General features: G+C 40.9%; 1 protein-coding gene across 3 annotated transcripts in view; it reads right to left on the bottom strand.

Moving 5' to 3' along the window:
* The window catches only part of IntS9 (integrator complex subunit 9), a 186,163-nt gene that overhangs the window by 85,512 nt on the left and 73,794 nt on the right, over positions 1–26,857 (bottom strand). For all 3 annotated transcript variants that reach the window (XM_076189262.1, XM_076189260.1, XM_076189261.1), the window contains 2 exons: positions 7,560–7,761; positions 7,237–7,326 (listed from right to left, as the gene is read on the bottom strand). In XM_076189262.1, coding sequence (XP_076045377.1) covers positions 7,237–7,326; positions 7,560–7,761 — 292 coding nt within the window. The remainder of the gene's footprint in view (positions 1–7,236; positions 7,327–7,559; positions 7,762–26,857) is intronic.

A 26,857-nucleotide genomic window follows, 5' to 3' on the forward strand; every position in this document is an offset into this window, starting at 1 on the left:
TGCCAACTGGCGACGTTGCCACCAACCTGACACGTCTTTTAAGAACCACCAGCTTGGAAATAGTGTGCCAGACAAGCAGAGCGATTAAAGACATCACGAAGACGGAAATACACACCACCAGACACCGGGCACCAAAGCCGGTGTTTATCATATTCCGTGTTCAGGATGTGATAAAGTTTACATCGGAGAAACGTCACGCAACCTGAATACACGAATACGTGAACACCGTTACGATGTCAGGCATGATGTCACCACCAATGCATGTGTGACACATAGAAACAAGGAAAACCATCTTATGGACTGGAAGAATGCAGAGCTGCTGATACGGGAACCAGACAAAATCCACAGGAAGTGTTTAGAAGCAGCAATCATTCAAGGAACGAACACTATTGAACAAAACAGGGGCATATTCAACATCTCGCCTCACATTATTCCCCTAATACCCATGGCCAGCAAAATATTAAATATCTAAACCACCCTTTGTGGACATTTCGCCCACGGACGTTTGGGCCAGCATTCTCATCCTTTCCCAGTGTCCATTCCCCCCCCCCCTTTTCCTCCTCCTCCTCTTCCTTCCCCCCCCCCTTTTCTCTCCCCGTTCCCTCCTTTCCCCTTATTTAATCTCAAGCATTTGTATCTCAACTTGTACTTGAAAAAGCTGTAATAAGTGAAACGTCGTACAAATAAGGGCTCCGTCCTCATATGGTGTTTATCTCGTCAAATATATTTCCACTCCCATTCACTACCCTTGCCTCCCTCTCATCTTTGCGCCTAATGAATGAAAGGTCATCCCTGTCTCCTGCCCGCTACCTGGCTCAGAACCAATGCAGCAAGAAACAGTACATTTCAGCAAGGCCACTTCACTTACCCTTTTAAATACAAGTCAAATATTCATGTGCACATTAGCTGCCTGATGTACAATGATACATCACAGTACATGCATTATGAAATATAAAGTTACAGCTGTTATACTCATTCTCTTTTACCCAGAATGTTTATAACCACAGAAAATGAGGTCAAGCTTGTTCACAGAATACGGGGATCAAGCAGCTACAACTACAAAACAAATATTGCCACCAGGATGCATATCCTTGTACACTCACATGTGCCTCATGACGCCTACATAGGTGTCATCGTATTCTAGGGGTTAATTAATGAGCTTCTCCCCTCTCCATTCCCTCATGCTGAATATAAAGAGGATAGGGAGAAATCTCTTTGGGCTGCATCAGAGTATCATCTATACACAGCTATTCTCCTCTCACCCCAATCTCCTGCCTTCTCCTTTGTTTGTTCAACAGTCATTTCCCTCTTGCTCAAAGTCCAAAAGAAAATAGCACAAAAACTGAGAAAACAATTTCAAGTGACCTTCCCATTACTGATGCCCACTGACACCTGAGTAGCATGTGTTGTGGGTATTGATACACATACTGATAGCAATAACATCAACAACAGATGCCAGAACTTATGGAACAAATGTGAACCTTCATAATTAAACCTTTACTTTTACGTAAAAAATTTAGGTGCCTGATAATACATACATGCATACATATACCAAAGGCTTTTTTCCTCCTTATAAGGGAGGTAGCAAAAAAAAAAAAAAAAAAAAAAAAAAAAAAAAAAAAAAAAAAAAAAAATAAAAAAAAAAAACACAAAAAAAAAAAAAAAAAAGAAACACTCCCACCCATTCCATTTCTATCACCCTCGACTCTGCTCCACCCTCTTATCTTGGCACCTCCTGGATGACAGGTCATCCTTGCATCTTGCCCAATGCCCTGGGTCAGAAGCAATGTCACAAGACACAGCATATCCACAGCAAGGCCGCTTCATTAAATCGGTGATCCCCCTCTCCGTCCCCTCATGCAGAAAAGGAGAAGACGGGGAGAAATCCCTTCAGGCTGTGTCAAATTATTTCTGACACATACTCCCTCACCCCCCATCCATTCCACCTCATGCATCACAGCATCATCAATTTACAACCATTCTCCATTCATTCTTCTGTCCTCTCCCATCCCCCTGCCAACAGACATTCCCCTTTTTCCCAAAGCCCCTTTTACCCCATCCATCCATCTCATCCTAGGTCGACACCTCATGTTCACTCCTTCCACCTCTGCCTTCCACACCTCTTTTATTAGTCTTTCTTCACTCATTCTTTCCATGTGTCCTAACCATCCCAATACTCTTTCATCAAGCCTATCTCCCAACTCCCTTTCCACTCCCATTCTCCCTCACCTCCTCATTTCTCACTCTATCCAGCCTAGCAACTCCTATAATACTTCTCAGACACCTCATCTCAAACATTTGGGTGAGGAAATGATTAAAAAAAATATTAGTTACAGATATGTGAGAAAGCTATATAAAGGGGAAGGATGTTTTTTGGGCTTTTATGGATCTGGAAAAGGCTTATGATAAGGTAGACAGAAAGGCATTGTGGGAGGTTATGCAGATATATGGGATAGGAGGAAAACTTCTAGGAGCTGTCAAGAGTTTTTATGAGAGTAGTAGATCTTGTGTCAGGATTGGAAATGGAAAGAGTGAGTGGTTCGAGGTAAAGGTGAGACTGCGTCAAGGATGCATTATGTCGCCCTGGCTGTTCAACCTATACATGGATGGGGTGGTGCGAGAGGTAAATGCAAGGGTAGTGGGAAAGGGATTGGAGATGGTTAAAGAAAATGGAGAAAAGTGGGAGGTGAGCCAGCTGTTGTTTGTGGACGACACTGCACTTATGGCAGGATCAGAGGAGGGATTGGGGAAGTTGGTGGCAGAGTTTGGGAGAGTATGTGATAGAAGAAAGCTAAAGATAAATGTGGGTAAAAGTAAGGTGATGAGATGTACAAGGGGTGAAAGTGGCAGTAGACTGGAAGTGAGCATTAAGGGAGAGCGACTGGAGGAAGTGGATAGTTTTAGATACTTGGGTGCAAATGTGGCAGGAAAAGGTGGAGTGAAAGTGGAGGTAGAATGTAGATTGAGAGAAGCGAGTAAATGCCTTGGTGGATTAAAGAGTGTAATGAGAAATAGACATTTGGGAATGGATGCGAAGAGGAGACTGTATGAAGGAGTGATTGTGCCAACAGCACTGTATGGGGCAGAAACATGGAACATAAGAAGAAGAAGAGAGAAGGAGTTTGAATGTGTTTGAGATGAAGTGTCTGAGAAGTATGGTGGGGGTTACTAGGCTAGATAGATTGAGAAATGAGGAGGTGAGGAGGAGAACAGGGGTGGTAAAGGAACTGGGGCTTTGGGAAAAAGGGGAATGTCTGTTGGCAGGGGGATGGGAGAGGACAGAAGACAGGGGTGATAGGGGAGATAGGGTTGATGAAAGAATATTAGGATGGTTTGGACACATGGAAAGAATGAGTGAAGAAAGACTAGTAAAAGAGGTATGGAAGGCAGATGTGGAGGGAGTGAACATGAGGGGACATCCTAGGATGAGGTGGATGGATAGGGTGAAGGGGGCTTTGGGAAAGAGGGGAATGTCTGTTGAGGAAGGACGGGAGAAGACAGAAGACAGGAGTGAATGGAGAATGGTTGTATATGGATGATGTTGTGATTGCATGAAGTGGAATGGGTGGGGGGGGTGGGGGTGAGGTAGTATGTGTGGGCAAAATTTGACGCAGCCCGAAGGGATTTCTCCCCGTCTTCTCCTTTTTTGCAAGGGGGGACGGAGAGGGGGGGTCGCCGATTTAATGAAGCGGCCTTGCTGTGAATGTGCTGTGTCTTGCGACACTGCTTCTGACCCAGGGCAGTGGACAAGGTGCAGGGATGACCCGTCATCCAGGAGGTGCTCAGATTAGAGGGAGGGTGGGAGGGGTGTGGAGTGTATCCAGGGATGAAATGGGTGGGAATGATTTTATGCCTTTTCCTTTTTGGCTACCTCCCTTGTAAGGGGGAAAAAGCCTTTGTATATGTATGTATGTAATAAGACCAAAACTGGAGTATGCAGCAACACTATAGACACCCAGTGCTAAAAAGAATATAAAGAAATTAGAAAGAATACAAAGAGCAATGACAAAGTTGGTACCAGCTCTTTCCAAATTAACATACGAACCAAGATTATCCGAATTGGAACTACCAACACTGGAGCAGAGAAGAGAAAGAGGAGATTTACTGACTACAGAATCATGAAAGTAATGGAAATCCTTGATAGGAATGATTTATTAAAATGTGACAATGGGAAAAAAATAGGACATGAAAAGAAACTCAAAAAGGATAATTACAAAAGATATCTGAAAAAGAATAGCTTCCTACATAGAGCAGTGGATACCTGGAATAAATTAGATAAGGAAACAGTGTGTGCAAACACTATTCAATCTCTTAAGAGAAAACTTGATGCTGAAAGATACAAAAATGGGCCACCATGAGCATAGCTCCCTTCCCATATAATACAACTAGGTAAATACATTCAAACTCCTCCTCTCTTATGTTCCATGTTTCTGCTCCATACAGTGCTACAGCAACAGCTGAAGTAGGACGTACAAAAAGGAGCTCCGAAGCACTAAGCAGCGCTTCATTGACAGATGAATTTGAAAACGGCACTAGTTGTGTTTACTAAAGTGGGAAGGGAGAAGTGTACTAGAGTGACCAAAATGCAATAGTCTTTGAGTCTTTATTATTCATTTTTTCTTGGTATCAGTTACTCTATGAATGGAAGAAAATAACAGCAATTTAAGGAATAAAGAACCAATAAAGAGATGCCTGGACAGAGTAGGGTGGAATCACCACTGGTGGTGATCCCCAAAACAACATGCCTGAATGAAACCCCGAAGAGGTACCAAAGGTTTGAAAAAAAATTATTTTCCAGTTTTGACAGAGAGGGTGGAATTATGAATACAGGGATAGAATTAGATAGAGAGCCCAGGTATAAAAATATAGTGAGAAATAGATCAATGATTTATTAATGAAATAATTAAACTAAAAAGTGAGCATAGGGTGATGTATAAAGAGATAGCCCTGTTAAGAATAGCAAATGAGCTTGATGATTTGAAAAAGGAACTAAATATGATCAAGGGAGAAAAAGAAAGATTGAAAAATGAAGATATAAATAAAAATGAGGCTTTTAAAAAAGAAATGAAAGATCAAATACAGGCAGTGACTGAGAAAGTGGAAGAGATCAAAGAAAATGATTCCCAAGAAATAAAGAAATAGTGGAAAGAACAGGAAAATAAAAAATTATCTTTTGAAAAAATAGTAGAGTAAAACGTCAAGGAAAATGCTAAGGAAACGGTAATTAAAGTAATTAATGAGAAAGGAAATTTGGTCAGAGACACTATGGATAAGAAAAAGATGCATTGTAAGCTATGGTGTTAAAGAGAAACATGATGTTCATAGATATCAGAGAAAAAGAGGAGAAAGAGATCACTAAAGAAATTCTGAGAAGAGATTCAAGAGGGACAGAATATAGATAAAGAAATAAGGAAACATATAGAATACAAAAATACTCAAAAGAAAAACAATATGGGCCACTAAAAGTAAAACTTAGGTCTCAAGTGATAGCAGAGGAAGTACTACCTAGAATAACAAAATTAGCAAATAGTGAACATTATAAAAATGTATGGATAAAAAAATAAATGAGTGATGAAGAAAAAGAGAAAGAAAAGGAACTTAGAAATGAAGCAAATGAAAAAAAATTAAAAGAGAACCAATATTAAAAAGACTTTTTTTTTGAGACAGAGAGTGGTGGGCCTGAGGCTAAGAACATGGTATATCAAGAAAAAGGAAACAAAGTAGACAGAAAAGGACAAAAAAGGAAAAAAATTAAAGATACCTTATACCAACATAGATGGAATGATTTCAGGACTGAATGAATTAAATGACTATCTGGCATTAGAAAAACCAGACATAATGGGAATTGTAGAAATGAAATTAAAAAGTCCTCTACCACCAAATACTGTGGGACAAGGTCTATACAATCATTGGATGAAAAATAGAAAGGAAAAACAGAGTGGGGGAGTATTATTTTTGACTAAGAAAGACTTAAATGTGACAAAGATAACAGAAGGAAAAAAACAATGTGGAATCAATTATGATAAAATTTGAAAACAGTTACATGAGAAGAAGATTTGTAATAGTGCACATGCCCCCCCAAAACACAGTTCTGGACAGAAAGCGATCATTCCAAACTGTTGGAAGACATAAAATATGAATTAACTAATTTACTGAAAGAGGAAATATAGTAATTATGGGTGATTTTAACTCAAATGAAACATGTTGGGAAGAAATGACAGTAAAGGGTGAAGAACTGTGGGGAAACATACTACTTGATATGACCGTTGTTTCATGTATTTGGGCTTCTCTTTGATGAGTTTTCCTTGGAGGTTGTAAATCCACATAATTTCTTGCTCAGATATAAATGGCCGTTGCTCAAGTGCAGCAATAAATTTCTCCATGAGTTCCATGGTTTCATCCAGGGAAATCTTATCCTCAGCTTGTACAGTGCCATCATCTACTTCTTCATCACTGCTTTCATTTCCTCCATCAGGAGTTGCTACCATCCTAACAATTTCTTCATTTGACAGCTGGTGAGCGAGTAGAACATCAGCGTCTACTTCCATCCATTCATTTAAGTTTTCCTTATTTAGACTCCTTGTAACCTCACTGTTGAGTTCTCTTGCATAATTCAAAATGTCTGCTACAGTGTCCCCCACATCAGTAGCTAGATGAATGACAGTGCAAACTTGTGGCAGGAATGTTAACTGTAAACATAAACACCCATCGGTATGGTACAGTCTGACTTTTTTCAGTACAGTACAATGAATAAACGTTAAACTGCTGATTTTTCTACGGATTTTTTATGGATTTTGCAGGATAGTGTACGGATTAATGATTTAGCAGTGATTTTTTATGGATATTTACACAGATTTTGCGGATTTATACGGATTATCGATTTAACAGTGATTTTTTACGGAATTTCCGGGATTTCAGAATATCCGAGACCGGATAATTGGGACTCGACCTGTAGAGATGATTTATTAAAATGGGACAACGGAAAAACAAGAGGACATGAAAAGAACTCAAAAAGGATAATTATAGAAGAGATCTGAAAAAGAATAGCATCCTACAGAGTGGTGGATACCTGGAATAAATTAGATAAAAAAACAGTGTGTGCATACACTATTCAAGATTTTAAGAAAAAACTTGATGCTGAAAGATACAAAGATGGGTCACCATGAGCATAGCTCCCTTCCCATATAATACAACTAGGTAAATACATACTGTAAGAATTGATAAACTCCTGCTCACCTTTTCATGATCAGAACATATGAGCCAATTACAGCTTCCAAGACAAAAGCCAGAGCTCACTGCTGTCACATTTAGTGCACCACATATATTCTGTAGAGATAAGTAAATATACACTACCTTTAGGAATATTAAATATACACTACCTTTAGGAATATTACCAAAAACAATTACTAATGATGTATTTCTAACAATGCTGCCACTAATGTTACTTCAAATCTTAAAACAGCAATGACCATGAGAAAGCTTCATAATTTTCTCACACAAGACCTGAATCTTTGCAAAACTTATTTCAAACAGGTTTACAAACATCACTAACAACTTACAATTTTTTCATTATAGGCTACCATCTGTGCATGTGAGAGAGCTGAATTTATATTTTTTTTTGTATAGGCTGACTGCCATGTCCGAGGAGCTTTGCATTCTGACAGTGGCAGTGGCAAAGACCGTAGGTAGTTTTTCCATCTTGTTGCATGTCTGGCTTTGGGAGTTCTTTCTATATACTCCACAAATTCTTCCATGAAGAGGCTGTGAAAGAAAATATGCAATGTATAATACCAAGGAAAAGATCACATGAAATTGTGCTGGAAAACATTAATAATGATGAAATAAAATACAATATGAAGATAATTTTCTTTGCATCAAGAATAGTATTGTAGTGAATCCTAAAAAGAAAACAAGAAATTATCCATGTCCAGATAGGAACAACTCAGTACAATGGTCCATCAATTAATCTGTTGTCCTATTCTCTTCCAAGAGACTTGCAGCCCTCAGCACACTGGTCATAGTCACTAATTCACCCCACATATCAGTTTATGGTGTTGTCTGGGTTGAGAGAATGTATGACAGTGTGACATAGAGTGCTATGTATCTTCTGTGTGATGGTTGCATCTAGGGCATTTACTGCCTATTGCCAAGACCAAACCAGAGACTGTTCTGTAAGACACTGTCTAGGCCTGTTACCAGAAACTAAAGAAAGATATCACAAAGCTAATAAGCAAGAATGAAAACTGGGGAAAAAAAAAAATAAATCAATCAATCTATTACCCCTGGCCTTCCTTAAAACCATGTTTATTCAGAGGAGTTGTTGTTGTTGTTGTCGTTCCCTAGACTGTCTGTCCGAGCAGTCCCGTCTCCCCAAGGAAGGCCACAGCCGAAACTGGGTTTTCCCACAAATCCTTTATAGAGTGTATGTTGTGTTGTTTGCGTGCATGATTGTGTATAATGCAGTCTTCCATTATGTGTTGTATGGTATGGGGTGAAGTGTTACATCCTGGGCAGCTGTTCACAACACGGTCATCCAGCCTCTTCTGGTAGCTTAGAAGTGCTGGGTGGTGACCGCATCGCAGTCTGGCCAAGTGGACTCTGTCCTTTCGTGGGAGAGAGGATTCAGAAGGGTGGATATCAGGGGGTCTGGCATGCAGCAGTGTGTTGTCTTTCAGTGTGTTAATGGAGCGGTGAGTGATATGATTATGAATATGTTTCCGGAGGCTGGTATTTGGTGGTTGTGGAGGAAGAGAAGAGAGTATCTGTGTGTAATAAAGGTCTTTGGGTGTAGTTTTAATGTTTCTTGGTGTGTGTGGGTGTTCTGCTATGTAGTGTAGCGGGTGTGATGTGTTTGTGGTGGCTGCGGCAAGTGTTTGTGTGCCTCTCATGTCGAGGTGGTCCTTGACTTTGAGGACTTTTGTTTCATGGTGTAAATGGTCTGTAGGTGATGTATTTGTGCAGCCTGTAATTGTTTTTAGGGCTTTGTTTTGTATGATTTGAAGGGTGTTGTGGTGTGTCTCACTGAGATTAGGAGCCCATGCAGGACTCGCATAATTCATCACTGAGCGTATGCATTGTTTGTATATTGTTATATTAGTTTCTTTGTTTTGTCCAAATGTTGTTCCAGTGATTGACTTAAGTGCGTTAAGTCTAGGTGTGCATTTGTTTTTTATGTTTGTGAGGTGTTGTTTGAAAGACATGGATGTATCGTATGTTACACCAAGAATTTTCGGTGTGTTTGTGTGTGTGGTATTAGAGTGTTGTTGATGTAGAGATGAGGTATGTATTTGTGTTCTTTTGTCCAGTTGGTGAGAAGTGTTGCTGTAGATTTGGTTGGAGCTATTTTGAGTCTGTTTGTGATGAACCATGTGTTGAGTGTGTCAAGGTAAGGCTGGATTATTTCTGCGGCTTTGTCTGTGTTACGATGTGTGCATGTGATTGTTATGTCGTCTGCGTAGGAAGAGATTTGTATTTCTGAGGTGTCTGGCGTGGGTAAGTCATGCATGTATAGATTAAATAATGTGGGGGATAGAACTGAGCCCTGTGGTACTCCGTTCTTAATGTTTCTGATGTGCGATGATTGGCCATTATATGACACATGAGCATTCCTGCCTGCCAGATAATTGGCCAACCATCTTTTGGTGTTATTGTGCATGTCTGTGTTATATATTTTATTTGTTAGGTTGTGGCGGGGGATAGCATCAAAAGCTTTACTAATGTCCAATGTTATAAGAAGTGTTCTGTGGTGGGGCCTATCTGAATTGATGCCATCTAAAATTCTTTGTGTGAGGTTTGTCAGAAGAGTGTTTGTGGAGTGTAGTGGCCTAAAACCGTGTTGTGAGTCAGCAAGGGGAATATATGGTGTGACAAGTTTAAGTATTAGGCGTTCAATGACTTTAGAGGGGGTGCAGAGAAGTGTGATTGGGCGGTGCGATGTTGGGATTGTTGGGTCTTTGTTCGGTTTTGGAATGGTGATTATTTTACCATGCTTCCAGATGTCGGGTATAGTGTTGTGTGAATAGCTGTAGTTTGCAATGTTTGTGAGTGCGTGTATACCTTGTGGTCCAATGTGTTTTAGGTGGATGTTGCTTATGTTATCAGGGCCACAGGCAGATGAGTGCTTGAGACTATGCATTATGAGTTTTGTCTGACTGTCTATGAAGGGTGTATAGTCTGAGTCTGTGGGAAAGTCTTTCTTACGTCGAATGGTGCGTCGGTCGTCAGGGTGAGATGTAAGATGGCTCGTCTGTGCAAAATGACGTATGAGTGCGTTTGCTTGTTGTCTGTTTGAGGGTAGATTATCTGTTGTTGTGATTATTGCTGCGTGAGAGCGTGTAGTGTTAGTGTTGGATAGTGTAATGCTGTTGAGTGTTTTGTACAATTTGCTGGTGTTTATTTTGTGATCAAGTGTATTGATAAAGTTTTGCCAATTTTGTGTTTTTTGTTCATGTATTTTATTGGCAATCACAGTGTTTAGTGTTTGTATTTGGTCTGCTATGTTTTGAGGGATAGGTGTGGGGGTATCGTGTTTAAGTGTGTCACGTTGTCTGATGAGGCCTTGGATTTCTGGTGTGAAGTTGGGGTTGTGTGATTTTCTGTTGCCTCTAGGGATGTATCTCTTGTCTGCGTTTTGTATGATTGTATTAAAAGCGTGCACAGCATTGTTTATGTTTGTGATTGGTGTACTGTTAAGTGTTTCAAAATGTTGTTCTGTCTCTTCAGTAAAGGCTTCCCAGTTAGCTCTCTTGTAATTGGTGTAAGTGTGTCTGTGGCCAGCTGGGGTGCATCTTGTTTTGGTGGTGATGATGATTGGAAGGTGGTCAGAACCAAGGGCTCCGACCACTCTCCATGATGTTGTTGGGGTTAGGCAGGGGGAGCAAAAGGTGATATCAGGAGAGGAGGGAGTGTAGAGGGCTTGGTATGGGATATGTGTATGATTATGTGTGTTGTTCATGATAGTCAATGAGTCGAATTGAGTCTGTATATCACGCCCTCTGTCTGTGTCAGGGTTGTCGACAAACCAGGCAGACGACTTGGCGTTGAAGTCACCACCCATGATCAGGTTGGGGATTGAGGTTAGTTGGCTGAGTTGAGGTCTGAAGGTGTTTGGAACTGTGGGGGATGATTGGGGGGGAATGTACATGTTAACTATTGTTAGTGTTGAATTGTTACCTGTGCGGATACGAATGGATTGGGTTTCTGTTGTGTTATCTGTGGTAGGGAGGAGAATTTTGGTTGTGGCACTTGTGTCCACAAAACAGATGGAATGGTGGATCAGGGTGATGAGTCCACCGCCATTGCCGTCAGTCCGGTCTTGTCTGATGGTGGTGTAATTATGAAATGATGGTGTTTTGTGTGAGTGTCTTAATTTTGTTTCTTGTAGAATTGCAATGTGTATGTTGTGTTGTTTAAGAAAGTGTTCAAGTTCATGTTTTTTAGTGTTAATACCGTCAATGTTGTGTTGTAATATGTTGATGTTGTGTGTTTTGTATGTGTTGTATGTTGCCGTTTGGGGTTGAGGTTGGGGTGGTAGTGGGGAAGGTGTAGGATCTGGGTCAGAGGGGGGGAAAGGAGAGATCGGGGACAAAGGAAGGGGAGTACTAATCGGGGGTAAGGGCAAAGGGAAATTGGGAGTGGGTAAGGGTGTTGGCTGTGGTTGGGGAGGTGGGATTGGGGCTACTGGAGGGCAGGTAGAACATGTCCAAGTGTTTGTGTATTGGGTTGTGTCAGCAAGTGTTGTACAAGTGAGGTGGGCCCAGTTTTTGCACATATTGCACTGAACTGAGCCCTTTGTCTGTCTGCTTTAAAATAAGTAATGTATTAGATCTCTTATAGATGTTTGTTATGTTATTAGGCCTGGAGTATTGAAAACATATGTTAGGGTTCTTATAGTAGTTTGGCCAAGGTGCTTGAGGTGGATGTTTGAAATCTTGTCGGGACTTTCAGCTTTGGAGTCTTTTAGTTTATGGCCCCTTATGTGTCTTCACTATGGAAAGAGGGATTGGCTTTATTTTCTGTTTTGATCTGCCACATTTTTTTCATTATTTTCCTGTTTTCTGATATGGAGGACTTAAAGCTAGCTTTAGAGAAATGCTTGTTGATGACATTGCATTACTGTTTTGGTGTATTTTATCTTGTGTTGCACCAAATACTTCATGGATGGGGGGGATTCAACTTTGAGTTTTTGATGGTTTTTACAGTTCTCCACATTTTATCAGTGTTAATTTTTCCTTCTATTTTGCTTGTTAATTTTTCTCAGTTTCCTTTTTGTTTGTTTTTAATTTGGTTTGGAATGTTACTGTTTAATTGCTTCAGTCTTTCTCGAGTTCTGTTTATGGCCCCTTCTGTGTCTTTACTATGGAAAGGAGGGGTTGGCTTCATTTTGTTTTGATCTGCCATATTTTTTTCATTATTTTCCCATTTTCTGATATGAGATACACTTGTTGATGACATTGGATTATTGTTTTGGTGTATTTTATCTTGTGTTGCACCAACTACTTCATGGATGAGAGATTCAATTTCAAGTTTTAGATGGTTTTTAAAGTTCTCCACATTTTACCACTGTCAATCTTTCCTTCTATTTTGCTTGTTAATTTTTCCCAGTTTCCATTTTGTTTGTTATCAATTTGGTTTGGAATACATACATACATATACCAAGGCTTTTTCCCCCTTCCAAGGGAGGTAGCCAAAAAGGGAAAGGCATAAAAACACTCCCACCCATTTCATCCCTAAATACACTCCACACCCCTCCCACCCTTCCTCTCATCTGAGCACCTCCTGGATGACGGGTCATCCCAGCACCCTGCCCACCGCCCTGGGTCAGAAGCAGTGTCGCAAGACACAGTACATCCACAGCAAGGCCGCTTCATTTAATCGGCGACCCCCCCTCTCCGTCCCCCTTTGCATATAAGGCAAGGACGGGGAGAAATCCCTTCGGGCTGCGTCAAAATTTACTCACACATACTACCCCACCCCCCACCCCCCCGCCCATTCCTCCTCATGCAGTCACAACATCATCCATATACAACCATTCTCCACTCACCTCTGTCTTCCGTCCTCTCCCTTCCTTCCTCAACAGACATTCCCCTCTTTCCCAAAGCCCCCTTCACCCCATCCATCCACCTCATCCTAGGACGTCCCCTCATGTTCACTCCCTCCACATCTGCCTTCCATACCTCTTTTACTAGTCTTTCTTCACTCATTCTTTCCATGTGTCCAAACCATCCTAATATTCTTTCATCAACCCTATCTCCCAAATCCTTTTTCACCCCTGTTCTCCTCCTCACCTCCTCATTTCTCACTCTATCCAGCCTAGTAACCCCCACCATACTTCTCAGACACCTCATCTCAAACACATTCAAACTCCTTCTCTCTTCTTCTCTTATGTTCCACGTTTCTGCCCCGTACAGTGCTGTTGGCACAATCACTCCTTCATACAGTCTCCTCTTCGCATCCATTCCCAAATATCTATTCCTCATTACACTCTTTAAACCACCAAGGCATTTACTCGCTTCTCTCAATCTACATTCTACCTCCACCTTTTCCTGCTACACTTGCACCCAAGTATCTAAAACTATCCACTTCCTCCAGTCGCTCTCCCTTAATGTTCACTTCCAGTCTAATGCCATTTTCACCCCTTGTACATCTCATCACCTTACTTTTACCCACATTTATCTTTAGCTTTCTTCTATCACATACTCTCCCAAACTCTGCCACCAGCTTCCTCAATCCCTCCTCTGACCCTGCCACAAGCGCAGTGTCGTCCGCAAACAACAGCTGGCTCACCTCCCACTTTTCTCCATTTTCTTTAACCATCTCCAATCCCTGACTCGCTACCCTAGCATTCACCTCTCGCACCACCCCATCCATGTATAAGTTGAACAGCCAGGGCGACATAACGCATCCTTGACGAAGTCCCACCTTTACTTCAAACCACTCACTCTCTCCATTTCTAATCCTAACACATGCTCTACTACTCTCATAAAAACTCTTGACAGCTCCCAAAAGCTTTCCTCCTATCCCATAAATCTGCATAACCTCCCACAGTGCCTTTCTGTCTACCCTATCATAAGCCTTTTCCAGATCCATAAAAGCCCAAAAAACATCCTTCCCCTTTCCTATAGCTTTCTCACATATCTGTCTTACCACAAAGATCTGATCTACACAACCTCTACCCGTCCTAAATCCACACTGTTCCTCACCAATTACTCCTTCTGTTCCTCTCCTAATCCTCTCAATTAAGATCCTCCCATAAGCCTTCCCAACTACACTCAACGAGCTAATCCCTCTGAAATTACTACATTCACACTTGTCCCCTTTTCCCTTATAAAGAGGAACTATACAGGCACTACTCCAGTCCTCCGGTACTCTACCCTCTCTCCAGCAAACATTAAATAACCTCACCAACCAGTCCACCATCACTGAACCTCCCTTTTTCAGACATTCTGCATGGCATCCATCCAGACCAGGTGCCTTACCTGCTTTCATCATCTTTACAACTGCCTTCACCTCATCCTTCCTTATTTCTCCTCCATTCTCCTCACTCATCACTCTCATTTTCTTCGCATTTCCCACTGCAGCTATCTTTCCTTCCCTTTCCTCCTTCACATTCAGCAACTCCCTAAAATATTCTGCCCATCTTCCCCTCACTGCCATCTCTTCCATTATCATCTCTCCATCTGTACCTTTTACCTTTTCTTCCCTACTTGATTCGCCTCCTCTTCCTCTCTTAATTTCTTTCCAAAACATCTTTTTATTACTTTCAAAATTTTCTGTCATACTCCTACCCCATTTCACATCTGCTCTCCTCTTTGCCTCCTTTACCTTTTGCTTTACTTCTCTTTTCTTTTCTTTGTACGTCTCATATGACTCCCCTGTCCTCTTTTGTAACCAATCTGTGAATGCTCGCATCTTCTCTTCTACAACCTTCTTTGTTTCCTCATCCCACCATTCACTACCCTTTCTTCTATTTCCCCCTGTCCTTCTTGTTCCACACACCATCCTTGCACACTTTAAGACTCCCTCCTTGAACCATCCCCATTCCTCCTCCACACCCATCTCTGCTCTATCCTTTACTCCCTCCCACTCCTCCTTCAGCTTTAGTCTTTTTCATGTTCTGTTAGTTTGGGTTTCTTTCTTACGTTGTTCCTTTTTTATTAAAGTTCTTTCTGTAGCCTCTGGGGCTACAATAGATGGGAAAATAAATATGGAGTTTTGGAAAAAAATTAAGAGAGGAAGAGGAGGCGAATCAAGTAGAGAAGAAAAGGTAAAAGGTGCAGATGGAGAGATGATAATGGAAGAGAAGGCAGTAAGGGGAAGATAGGCAGAATATTTTAGGGAGTTGCTAAATGTGAAGGAGGATAGGGAGGGAAAGATAGTTGCAGTGGGAAATGCGAAGTAAATGAGAGTGATGAGTGAGGAAAATGGAGGAGAAATAAGGAAGGATGAAGTGAAGGCAGTTGTTAAGATGATGAAAGCAGGTAAGGCATCTGGTCTGGATGGATGCCATACAGAATGTCTAAAAAAAGGAGGTACACTGATGGTGGACTGGCTGGTGAGGTTATTTAATATTTGCTGGAGAGATGGTAGCCGGGGGACTGGAGGAGTGCCTGTATAGTTGTATAGTTCCACTTTACAAGGGAAAAGGGGACAAGTGTGAATGTAGTTGTTTCAGGGGGATTAGCTTGTTAAGTGTAGTTGGGAAGGCTTATGGGAGGATCTTGATTGAGAGGATTAGGAGAGGAACAGAGGGAGTAATTGGTGAGGAACAGTGTGGATTTAGGACGGGTAGAGGTTGTGTAGATCAGATCTTTGTGGTAAGACAAATATGTGAGAAAGCTATAGGAAAGGGGAAGGATGTTTTTTGGGCTTTTATGGATCTGGAAAAGGCTAATGATAGGGTAGACAGAAAGGCACTGTGGGAGGTTATGCAGATATATGGGATAGGAGGAAAACTTCTAGGAGCTGTCAAGAGTTTTTATGAGAGTAGTAGAGCTTGTGTCAGGATAAGAAATGGAGAGAGTGAGTGGTTTGAGGTAAAGGTGGGACTTCATCAAAGATGCGTTATGTCGCCCTGGTTGTTCAACCTATACATGGATTGGGTAGTGCAAGAGGTAAATGCAAGGGTAGTGGGTCAGGGATTGGAGATGGTTAAAGAAAATGGAGAAAAGTGGGAGGTGAGCCAGCTGTTGTTTGCTGACAACACTGCGCTTGTGGCAGAATCGGAGGAGGGACTAAGGCAGTTGGTGACAGAGTTTGGGAGAGTGTGTGATAGAAGAAAGCTAAAGATAAATGTGGGTAAAAGTAAGGTGATGAGATGTACAAGGGGTGAAAGTGGCAGTAGACTGGAAGTGAGCATTAAGGGAGAGCAACTGGAGGATGTGGATAGTTTTAGATACTTGGGTGCAAATGTGGCAGGAAAAGGTGGAGTGAAGGTGGAGGTAGAATGTAGATTGAGAGAAGCGAGTAAATGCCTTGGTGGATTAAAAAGTGTAATGAGGAATAGACATTTGGGAATGGATGCGAAGAGGAGACTGTATGAAGGAGTGATTGTGCCAACAGCACTGTATGGGACAGAAACATGGAACATAAGAGAAGAAGAGAGAAGGAGTTTGAATGTGTTTGAGATGAGGTGTCTGAGAAGTATGATGGGGGTTACTAGGCTGGATAGAGTAAGAAATGAGGAGGTGAGGAGAAGAACAGGGGTGGAAAGGGAGTTGGGAGATAGGGTTGATGAACGCGTATTAGGATGGTTTGGACACATGGAAAGAATGAGTGAAGAAAGACTAGTAAAAGAGGTATGGAAGGCAGATGTGGAGGGAGTGAACATGAGGGGACGTCCTAGGATGAGGTGGATGGATGGGGTGAAGGGGGCTTTGGGGAAGAGGGGAATGTCTGTTGAAGAAGGATGGGAGAGGACAGAAGACAGGGGTGAATGGAGAATGGTTGTATATGGATGATGTTGTAATGCATGAGGTGGAATGGGCAGGGGGGTGGGGGGTGAGGTAGTATGTGTGAGCAAATTTGATGCAGCCCGAAGGGATTTCTCCCCGTCTTCTTTTATGCATGGGGGGACGGAGAGGGGGGTTTTCCGATTTAATGAAGCGGCCTTGCTGTGGATGTGCTGTGTCTTGCGACACTGCTTCTGACCCAGGGCAGTGGACAAGGTGCAGGGATGACCCGTCATCAAGGAGGTGCTAAGATAAGAGGGAGGGTGGAGGGGTGTGGAGTGTATTCAGGGATGGAATGGGTGGGGATGATTTTATGCCTTTTCCTTTTTGGCTACCTCCCTACTAAGGGGGAAAAAGCCTTGGTATATGTATGTATGTATGTATGTATCTGACAGCTCACTGGACTTAGCTGCTGACCTGCAACATCCCAAACTCAGTGGTGTGAGCAAACTGGCAAAGCTATATTGGCCAACTGTTATACATTCAGGTGTAGTGCCCACTTCCAAACCTATGTATTTATGTAGTTGTATTTTATGGGACAAGAGCTATCCTCATAGTGACCTGTTTTCATATCTCTCCATATCCAATTTATTCTTAAAATCTTGTATGGTCTTGGCACTCATTCTTTCTCCATTTAGTTTGTTCCAGATATCAATCACTCTATGTGGGAAGCTATTCTTTTTCAAATCTCTTATAGATAGATAGATAGATAGATAGTCTTTATTTGGCAATGAATCAATGTACATGAAGTGCAAATAATGACAAGAACACATAGTTCGAAATAATAAATGTAAATTGCCGAGGATAATACAAAAATCATGTACACTTATTTCCATTGTGGTCCTCATCAGGTTATTATTCTACACTAAGTCACATGGACAACATACATAGGGGGTTGAGGGGACCAGAGACACTCATGAGTAATACCAGTCAGTACACATATGACACATAAACATTGTTACAGTTTTGCTAATATTACTGAAATGTTTGTACACACAGGAACACTGAGTCCAAAAATTTGAGCATCATCCAAAAGGAATATTGCATTAAGCAAAGGAACAACAAAAAAATGTTAAACTGTAACAAAACAGTATGAGTGAGTACTATATCGGAGTAGTACCATTAATAGTATACTGCATTTTTCTACATTTGTATCAACATGTATGAGTGAGAACTATATCAGAGTACATACATACATATACCAAGGCTTTTTCCCCCTTCCAAGGGAGGTAGCCAAAAAGGGAAAGGCATAAAAACACTCCCACCCATTTCATCCCTAAATACACTCCACACCCCTCCCACCCTCCCTCTCATCTGAGCACCTCCTGGATGACGGGTCATCCCAGCACCCTGCCCACCGCCCTGGGTCAGAAGCAGTGTCGCAAGACACAGTACATCCACAGCAAGGCCGCTTCATTTAATCGGCGATCCCCCCTCTCCGTCCCCCTTTGCATATAAGGCGAGGACGGGGAGAAATCCCTTCGGGCTGCGTCAAAATTTACTCACACATACTACCCCACCCCCCACTCCTCCTCATGCAGTCACAACGTCATCCATATACAACCATTCTCCACTCACCTCTGTCTTCCGTCCTCTCCCTTCCTTCCTCAACAGACATTCCCCTCTTCCCCAAAGCCCCCTTCACCCCATCCATCCACCTCATCCTAGGACGTCCCCTCATGTTCACTCCCTCCACATCTGCCTTCCATACCTCTTTTACTAGTCTTTCTTCACTCATTCTTTCCATGTGTCCAAACCATCCTAATATTCTTTCATCAACCCTATCTCCCAAATCCTTTTTCACCCCTGTTCTCCTCCTCACCTCCTCATTTCTCACTCTATCCAGCCTAGTAACCCCCACCATACTTCTCAGACACCTCATCTCAAACACATTCAAACTCCTTCTCTCTTCTTCTCTTATGTTCCACGTTTCTGCCCCATACAGTGCTGTTGGCACAATCACTCCTTCATACAGTCTCCTCTTCGCATCCATTCCCAAATGTCTATTCCTCATTACACTCTTTAAACCACCAAGGCATTTACTCGCTTCTCTCAATCTACATTCTACCTCCACCTTCACTCCACCTTTTCCTGCTACACTTGCACCCAAGTATCTAAAACTATCCACTTCCTCCAGTCGCTCTCCCTTAATGTTCACTTCCAGTCTACTGCCACTTTCACCCCTTGTACATCTCATCACCTTACTTTTACCCACATTTATCTTTAGCTTTCTTCTATCACATACTCTCCCAAACTCTGCCACCAGCTTCCTCAATCCCTCCTCTGACCCTGCCACAAGCGCAGTGTCGTCCGCAAACAACAGCTGGCTCACCTCCCACTTTTCTCCATTTTCTTTAACCATCTCCAATCCCTGACCCACTACCCTAGCATTTACCTCTCGCACCACCCCATCCATGTATAAGTTGAACAGCCAGGGCGACATAACACATCCTTGACGAAGTCCCACCTTTACTTCAAACCACTCACTCTCTCCATTTCTAATCCTGACACATGCTCTACTACTCTCATAAAAACTCTTGACAGGTCCCAAAAGCTTTCCTCCTATCCCATAAATCTGCATAACCTCCCACAGTGCCTTTCTGTCTACCCTATCATAAGCCTATATCAGAGTAGGACCATTAATGATATACTGTACTACAATATTCTACATCTGTAACAACATGTAGTTATAGTGAAACCTACACTGCAGCTAAGGTCACCTAATAAATCTAACATTTAACCTGAATCTCAGGATGGAATGGGCAATTACTATGAGCACCAAGGAGTAGCACATTATAACCTGAAGCACCAGAGGTAGGGTACAGGGGACCAGTACTCGAATGAGTAAAACAACAAGGAGAATGAGGAAAAAGGTCAGATCATAACTGTTCTCAGAACCTACCTGAGACATATACCATATTATGACTGGCAAAACAAAGGTGGAAACCAATTTGTAAACATCAATCATTGTTATGCTGAACAAAACTTCTGAAGAAAAAAAAAAAAAGGGGGGGGGCAGGGGAGGTCAGAACAGTTATGAGTGAATGCAGATATGGATGGTATTACTCATGGAATCAGGTATCCCTCACTAAGCTAGTAGTTCACAAAATCAAGGCTGTTCTCTGTCCATAGCTGAGACATATAGTAACCCTTGACTTTTTTCTTGAAGGTAACCTTGCTACTTGTCTTCTTAATGGACACAGGTAGTGAGTTCCATAGTTGAGCACCTGTGAAGTGAAAACTGCTTTTGGTGAAGGGACCTGCATGAGGTACAATAAGAGACTCTTGACTGTTCCGGGTTCGGTTCTCAGCCGATAATGTAAAATTACAGCTCACATATGAGGGAGCAGAATTATGAATGACATTGTAAACCTGGTTTAGTTTCAGCTGCTGGACACGATATTTTACAGGTAACATTCTTAACTTGCTAAATTCTTCAATACCAATATGATTACGTTGAGGTAGGTTTAGTATGAATCTAATTATCTTATTCTGTGTAACCTGTAGCCAGGACTGGTTTTTTCTGCTCAGACTACTGTACCAAGAGCTACAAGCGTAATCAAAATTATGTTGTAGCAAGGCTGAGACCAGAAGCTTCTTTGTTTCCAGATCAAAATTTCTGGCTTTTCTGTACAAAAATTTGACTTTATGTGAACACTTGGAAACAATCTTATCTGTTATAGCATTCCCTGAAAGGGATTGATCTAAGGGTATTCCAAGATAGGTTACCTCTTGTTTTGACTCCAAGACATTAACCCCACATCTGACCTGTACATTGCTGCATTTCCTGAGGTTGGGTTTGGATGCGAAGACAATACTTTCTGTTTTACCAAGGTGTATGGACAGCCTATTATCTATGAGCCAGTCCAGGACCGATGACAGTTCGACACTCAGTTTCTCCTTCACTTCAACTGGGTCCCTACCTGAGACAATTAGAGCGGAGTCGTCTGCTTCTGTAATTGTCCTCCTTCAGCTTCTTCTCATGTCCTCTTGTTACTCTTATGTCCCATTTCAATAAGTTGTCTCTATCAAGAATTTCCATCCCTTTCATAATTCTGTAAATGATCAACAAATCTTTTTCTCTTCTCTTCCAATGCTGATAGATGTAATTTCTCCAATCTTTGTTGATATGTCAAATTTGATAGTGTAGGTACCATAGTATTGCAGCATACTCTAGTTTAGGTCTTATTAGTGCAACCATTATTTTCTTTAACATTTCTTCATCTATGTAGTCAAAGGCCACTTTCATCAATCATAATAAGTTAAAAGTCTCTCCAACTAATTTATTGACATGTTTATCAGGTGTCAAGTCACTTGAGATAATCACTTGCAGGTCCCTTTCTGAATAGACTTTTTTGACTTCCTTATATTGACCCGATATTCTATTTTTGCTTTTTCCAAATTCCATTATACTACATTTCTTAATGTTAAAGTTCATTTCACACCTCTGACTCCATTCCCATATTTTGTCCAGGTCTTCTTGTAGTGATCTGCAGTCATCTGTGCTTACTCTCTTGAGTAATTTGGCATCATCAGCAAAGAAGTTCATGTAACACTTCACTCCCTCATCCATATCATTTATATATATGACAAACATTAAAGGAGCCAATACAGAGCCTTGTGGGGTGCCACTTATCACATCTTCCCAGTTTGAATTTTTGTCTCTAAGTACCACTCTCATTTTTCTCCCATCTAAGAAATCCTTCATCCATTCCAGTAGCTTACATTGTATTCCTCCTATTATTTCAATTTTTCTTATTAACTTTTTATGTGATACTTTGTCAAAAGCCTTCTGCAAGTCCAAGGCGCAATCTGCCCAGCCATCTCTTGTATTATTTTAATCAATCTCGAGTAGAAGCATATTAAGTTTCTGGTACATGATCTTCCACTTCTAAAGCCAAATTGTTTAGGGTTTAATATTTTATTCTCTTCCAAATGTTTGATCCATTTGTTTCTGATATTTTTTTTTGTATACTTTTGCTATTGTGCTTGTAAGGGATACTGGTCTGAAGTTTGTAGGATCTTCTTTGTTTCCTCTTTTCTATATTGGTACAATGTTTGCATCTTTCCAATCTTGCGGTACCTTTCCTTCTTTGAGTGAAAGTCTATTATCTTGTATAATTTGTCTGTCAGTTCGTCTATACACTCTTTCAGTATCCAATTCACAATTCCATCTGGTCCATACATTTTTCTAACATTTAGGTTTTTTATTTGGTCTCTTATTTCTTTCTGTGTTACCTGTATTTCTTTCATTTTAGGGGATGTTTCTCGTTCTCCATCTTCCCAAATTTGAGATCTCTCAATTGTAAAAACAGACCTGAAATGTCTGATCATAACTTCTGCCATTTCTGTGTCGTCTATTTATTCTTTATCTCCATGCAGTTTTACAATTTCGTGTTTGTTTATCTTTCAATTTGTCATTTACATATCTGTAAAAGAGTTTAGGTTGATCCTTACATTTGTCTATAATATCTTTTTCATAGTTTCTTTTTTCTTTCCTGCATATATTCACATATTCGTTCCTAAGTTTTATATATGTTTGTCATTTGGATTTTTTTTTTTTTTTTTGCCTCTTTTCCAGGCTTTGTCTCTTCTGTCTTTAGCCTCACTGCATCTTTTGTTATACCAACACTTTCTATAAATCTCTTTTTGCCTCTTCTTTGGTACATACTTATCAATTCCTTCCTTGTACTTTTCTTTGAATATGTTCCATTTGTCTTCCATCTTTGTTTCCTCTTTGGAGAATTTATCCCAGTTTGTGTTTTGGAAATTTTTTCTAAGTTTTACAAAATCAGTTTTATTGTACATTAATCTTCCTTCTCTATGTTTATCATTCCTTCTTGCATCATTTGTCCTTTTAATCTAAACTCTATTAGTATATGGTCACTCTATCCAATTGGTGTTTTATACTCCATTTTGTTCATGATATCCAATTCAGAAGTTAATATTAAGTCTAGTTTAAAGGTAGATGATGCTGTGCTCCCAATACAGAACTCTCCTTGAAGAACATCAATAATCTTCTCCTGGAACAACCCAGTACCCATCCAGACAAAATTATCTACATATACACATATACCATGAAGTTCACCAACATACTACCAAGAAAACAAGGATGGTTTGAGTGGACACATCTCAGCTGACAGAGACATTAGCTGACTCTTGACACATGAATATCATGCTCTCGATGCATCACATAGACCGTACACCATCTTTTTCAGTTTCCAAAGCTGACCACTATAATATTCTGGGGAAGGACACAAGTAAACCTCTCACTCTATGTAGTTGCCCTAAAGGTAAGCGGACTTCACATCCAGGCTGTGACACTCCCAACCAAACACAGAAGCTATTGCCAGAGCCAATCGGATGGATTCTTTAAAACAAGCTAGGGAGTCCTTCCTAAAGCTGGATGCGTCCTCCTCAAAACCCCTTGCTATAAGGCGTGCCTTGATTATAGGACTTCCATCTTTCACCTTTTCTGTGATAACCCACCACAAAGATATAAATTCCTGTTCTCTGTCCTCCACCTCCTCATAAACATCATTGTTTTGCAAATTTTATACTTCCAGCTCCTTTGCTTTTATCACTTCTTCATTGGAGTAAAACATGAACATCTCCACTTCATCAGGGATCAGTTCCAATTCTGTAACTTCTGAAAAATCCACACTGCACTTCCATCAGAATCTTTTTGGAAGTTGAACCAATTTTCATATTTTCCCTTAGCCTTACCTCCTCTGTTCACTAATCTTCTAGACATGCTCACCAGTCTTTTCATTCAGTCCTCAGATCCTTTGCCCCACTAACAGTTTAAATGGTTTTGTTTATCTATGAGAGTTCTCTGGCAAGTCAGAGCTGCTTACAATATAATTTTGTACTTGTTGTAGCTCCTATACCTCACCAGTATCATCTACTTCCTCAGTATTTTCATATGTCAATGCAGATGAAGCAAACTCCTCTGAATCTTCAACCATCTCCTCCTGATCACATATGCCCTCTATATTCCTCAATGCCTCCCAAGTGCCAACAGATGATCCACCACAAGTTGGAGGACAATCTGTTTGAGACCTCAGGGGAAGTTTAGATAACTGGCAAATATGGGCTCTGATATGACACCCCCATGGCGAACCAGAACCTGCTTGCCATCCCTGCCAATAACAATGCCTGGACCATGCCATTGCTGATCATCATTACTCTTAAAGTACACCTCACTGCTATTATGGAGGTCACTTATCTTTGTTGTGTGCACATTATGATGCGAGGGTCTCTTGATCCTTTCACTAGATTTGTTTGAGGTACTCCCTTCAAGGTGAGTGCAGAGCATTCAAGTTTTTTCACACAATATTCAAGCCAGAAACTGACTCTACAGCAGGCAAGGAGGTACTGGTGACAAATGGCACTGCAGTATTGAAACCAAATACTAATTGGTTTGGGCTAAAGCCGGAACTATTTACCAATGCATTATGGGCTGACACTGCCCAAGCCAAGGCGGTGTCAGCCTTCACACTTCATATCTTCAAACACTTTTAGCACTGTGTCCCCATTTATAGCATTCAATGGTTCACATGTGCCACTGCTCCACTGACTTTCTGCAGTAGTGGTTAAAACTTTAACACCAAACAGATTGCCAAGTTCTCTCATATCATTATTATTAAATTCAAGTCCATTGTCAGAGAGAAGTTTCCTCGGAACACCAAATAATGAAATCCAATTTCTGAAGATGCTACCAACCACTGTCTTAGCAGACTTGTTGGTGATGTCTGATGCCACACAATACCTTGTAGCAAGATCTACTATAATAACGAACATATGTTGTCGTACCTGTTTCAGATACATTGCAATTACTTCATTTCTTTCCCTGTCAGCTGCACACTGACAACTGCTCTAGGATTTGGGCAATTATCTTATACACACTTCACAATTTTCAGTAACATTTCTAATCTGTTTCTCCATGTCTCTCTCCAACATTTCAGCATTTTGCAGCATCCTTATTAATCTCTCTGCACCTGGATAGCTAAATTGACAATGAAGTTTAAAAGTAGTTTTAGTGCTATCTGGTGAAGCCAGTAACACATTCTGGATCCCTGGTTCTAGTCACAAGAACAGTGGCAACATGTAGTGACCTGATGATGCTACCTTCAACTTCACCCACCTATTCATAATCTTCACTGAATCCTTACCAAAATCAAGAAACATTTTCCCTTTTTTCATTGACTGCTTACTAATCAGAAGTGGAAGATTGCAATCAACAACATCGGTTGAGTTCCAATCTCTCACCTCCAATCCAACATGGAAATACTACATACTTAATGTATCTATAGGTTACACGATCACTAATGGTAAATGTACAGCTAGATTTTTCTTCTCTCACCATGGCCAACTCTTCATTGCACAGGTTGTTCAAGTAATTATCAAACCACTGTTGACCACTAACTGTAGTTGAACAACCGGTATTCAATATACCACAATTTCGAGACTCCTTAACCAAACACATAATCTTAGTGTCTGGCATTTTCATAACTGGTACATCCAACAAATACTGACATTTGTATCATATGTTCCTCACTAATACCACCAGTATCTCATTCATCGATACCCCTAAATGACCCCTCACTATTTGCGTACGAATGCAGACAATATCGAGCCCAATGGTAACACAAATCACATATCACACATTGTTAAACTTGCCCATCACAACCCAGAGGATTGAGTTTTCGATTAATCCCTTGACCACTCAAGTCATGTTGACACTGCTGCTCCTTTTCCTCTTCTTCGAAATCTGTATCTCTCTGATGATCTATATGGTCGTTGTTCATAGGTGGCATAATAGACCTCTTTATTATCACCACATAAAACTGGCTCAGCTTTAATGTTGACGGACACTGCACCTATGTCCACATTGGACTCCTGAGTTGAGTGCACACTCAATTGCTGACCAAGAACACATTTTAAAGTAGATTTCATATAAGCATAGATGATTTGGAAATTGCTGACATCACAATTTGAGTCTCATGCTCAGCCAAATTGCTTGAAGCAAGAATCATAAAAACCATCACAGAGTCCAGCAGTGTCATTCCCTCCTGTATAAACTTACAGTATCTATGTTCAAACTCACTCACATATTCATTAATATTCTTGTTATTTCTTCTGAAATTATACAAATTATGAAACACTGCAAATTGACATCAACTTTTATCAGGCAAGAACAATGTGTCGTTCTCAATAATGCTCTTTACACCATTACTATTTAGAACTGTTAACTCAATTTCAGAAGATGCCGTCCTAGCCCGGCCAAATAATGATAAGTATATAGCCAATGCCTGCTTATTTTTAGCTAAATCAGTTAACTCACATCATATGCTTACATCCTTTTTCAAATTTTCATATTCAGATTCATTATCAAACTTAGGAGGGCACTTAGAAGAGGTCATAACTATGCTCTGCTACCTGTATTAGACCAATTTTGCTCCAGTCACCTCTTCCTTTTTACTGGGGCCCCAGCAGTCCACATAGCAGCTCAACAACACTGCCACCTGGTGTCTGTTCCCACACAAATCCAATATGGCTGCCCTCAGGCAAATGACAACAAAAGGACACCCCAACATCATTAGGGGAAAAGAATTTAATAAATTTGGTGATTTATACTAAAATCAATAAAAGTGTTTATTTCATATTTCATCTGAGTTTACATATTCAAAATATTTTCCTTTCTCATATTTCTCAATACTAGGCCTTATACTTGAATCTTTGAAGCATACAACCAAGAAGTTGGCCCCAGGCATCCCCAGACCTCTGCACGCCACTGCAGCTCTAAGTTCTCTGAGCCATACCGGGGGTTGGGGGTGGGGAAGAGAGAATCATGGGTGTAGCACTTTCTAGCATACAAGGGCGAAAGAAAGAAAGAAGAAGAAAAA

The sequence above is a fragment of the Oratosquilla oratoria genome, chromosome 8 (genome assembly GCF_046742065.1).
Source record: "Oratosquilla oratoria isolate Oo_2021 chromosome 8, ASM4674206v1, whole genome shotgun sequence".
In the NCBI taxonomy this organism is placed as follows: domain Eukaryota; kingdom Metazoa; phylum Arthropoda; class Malacostraca; order Stomatopoda; family Squillidae; genus Oratosquilla; species Oratosquilla oratoria.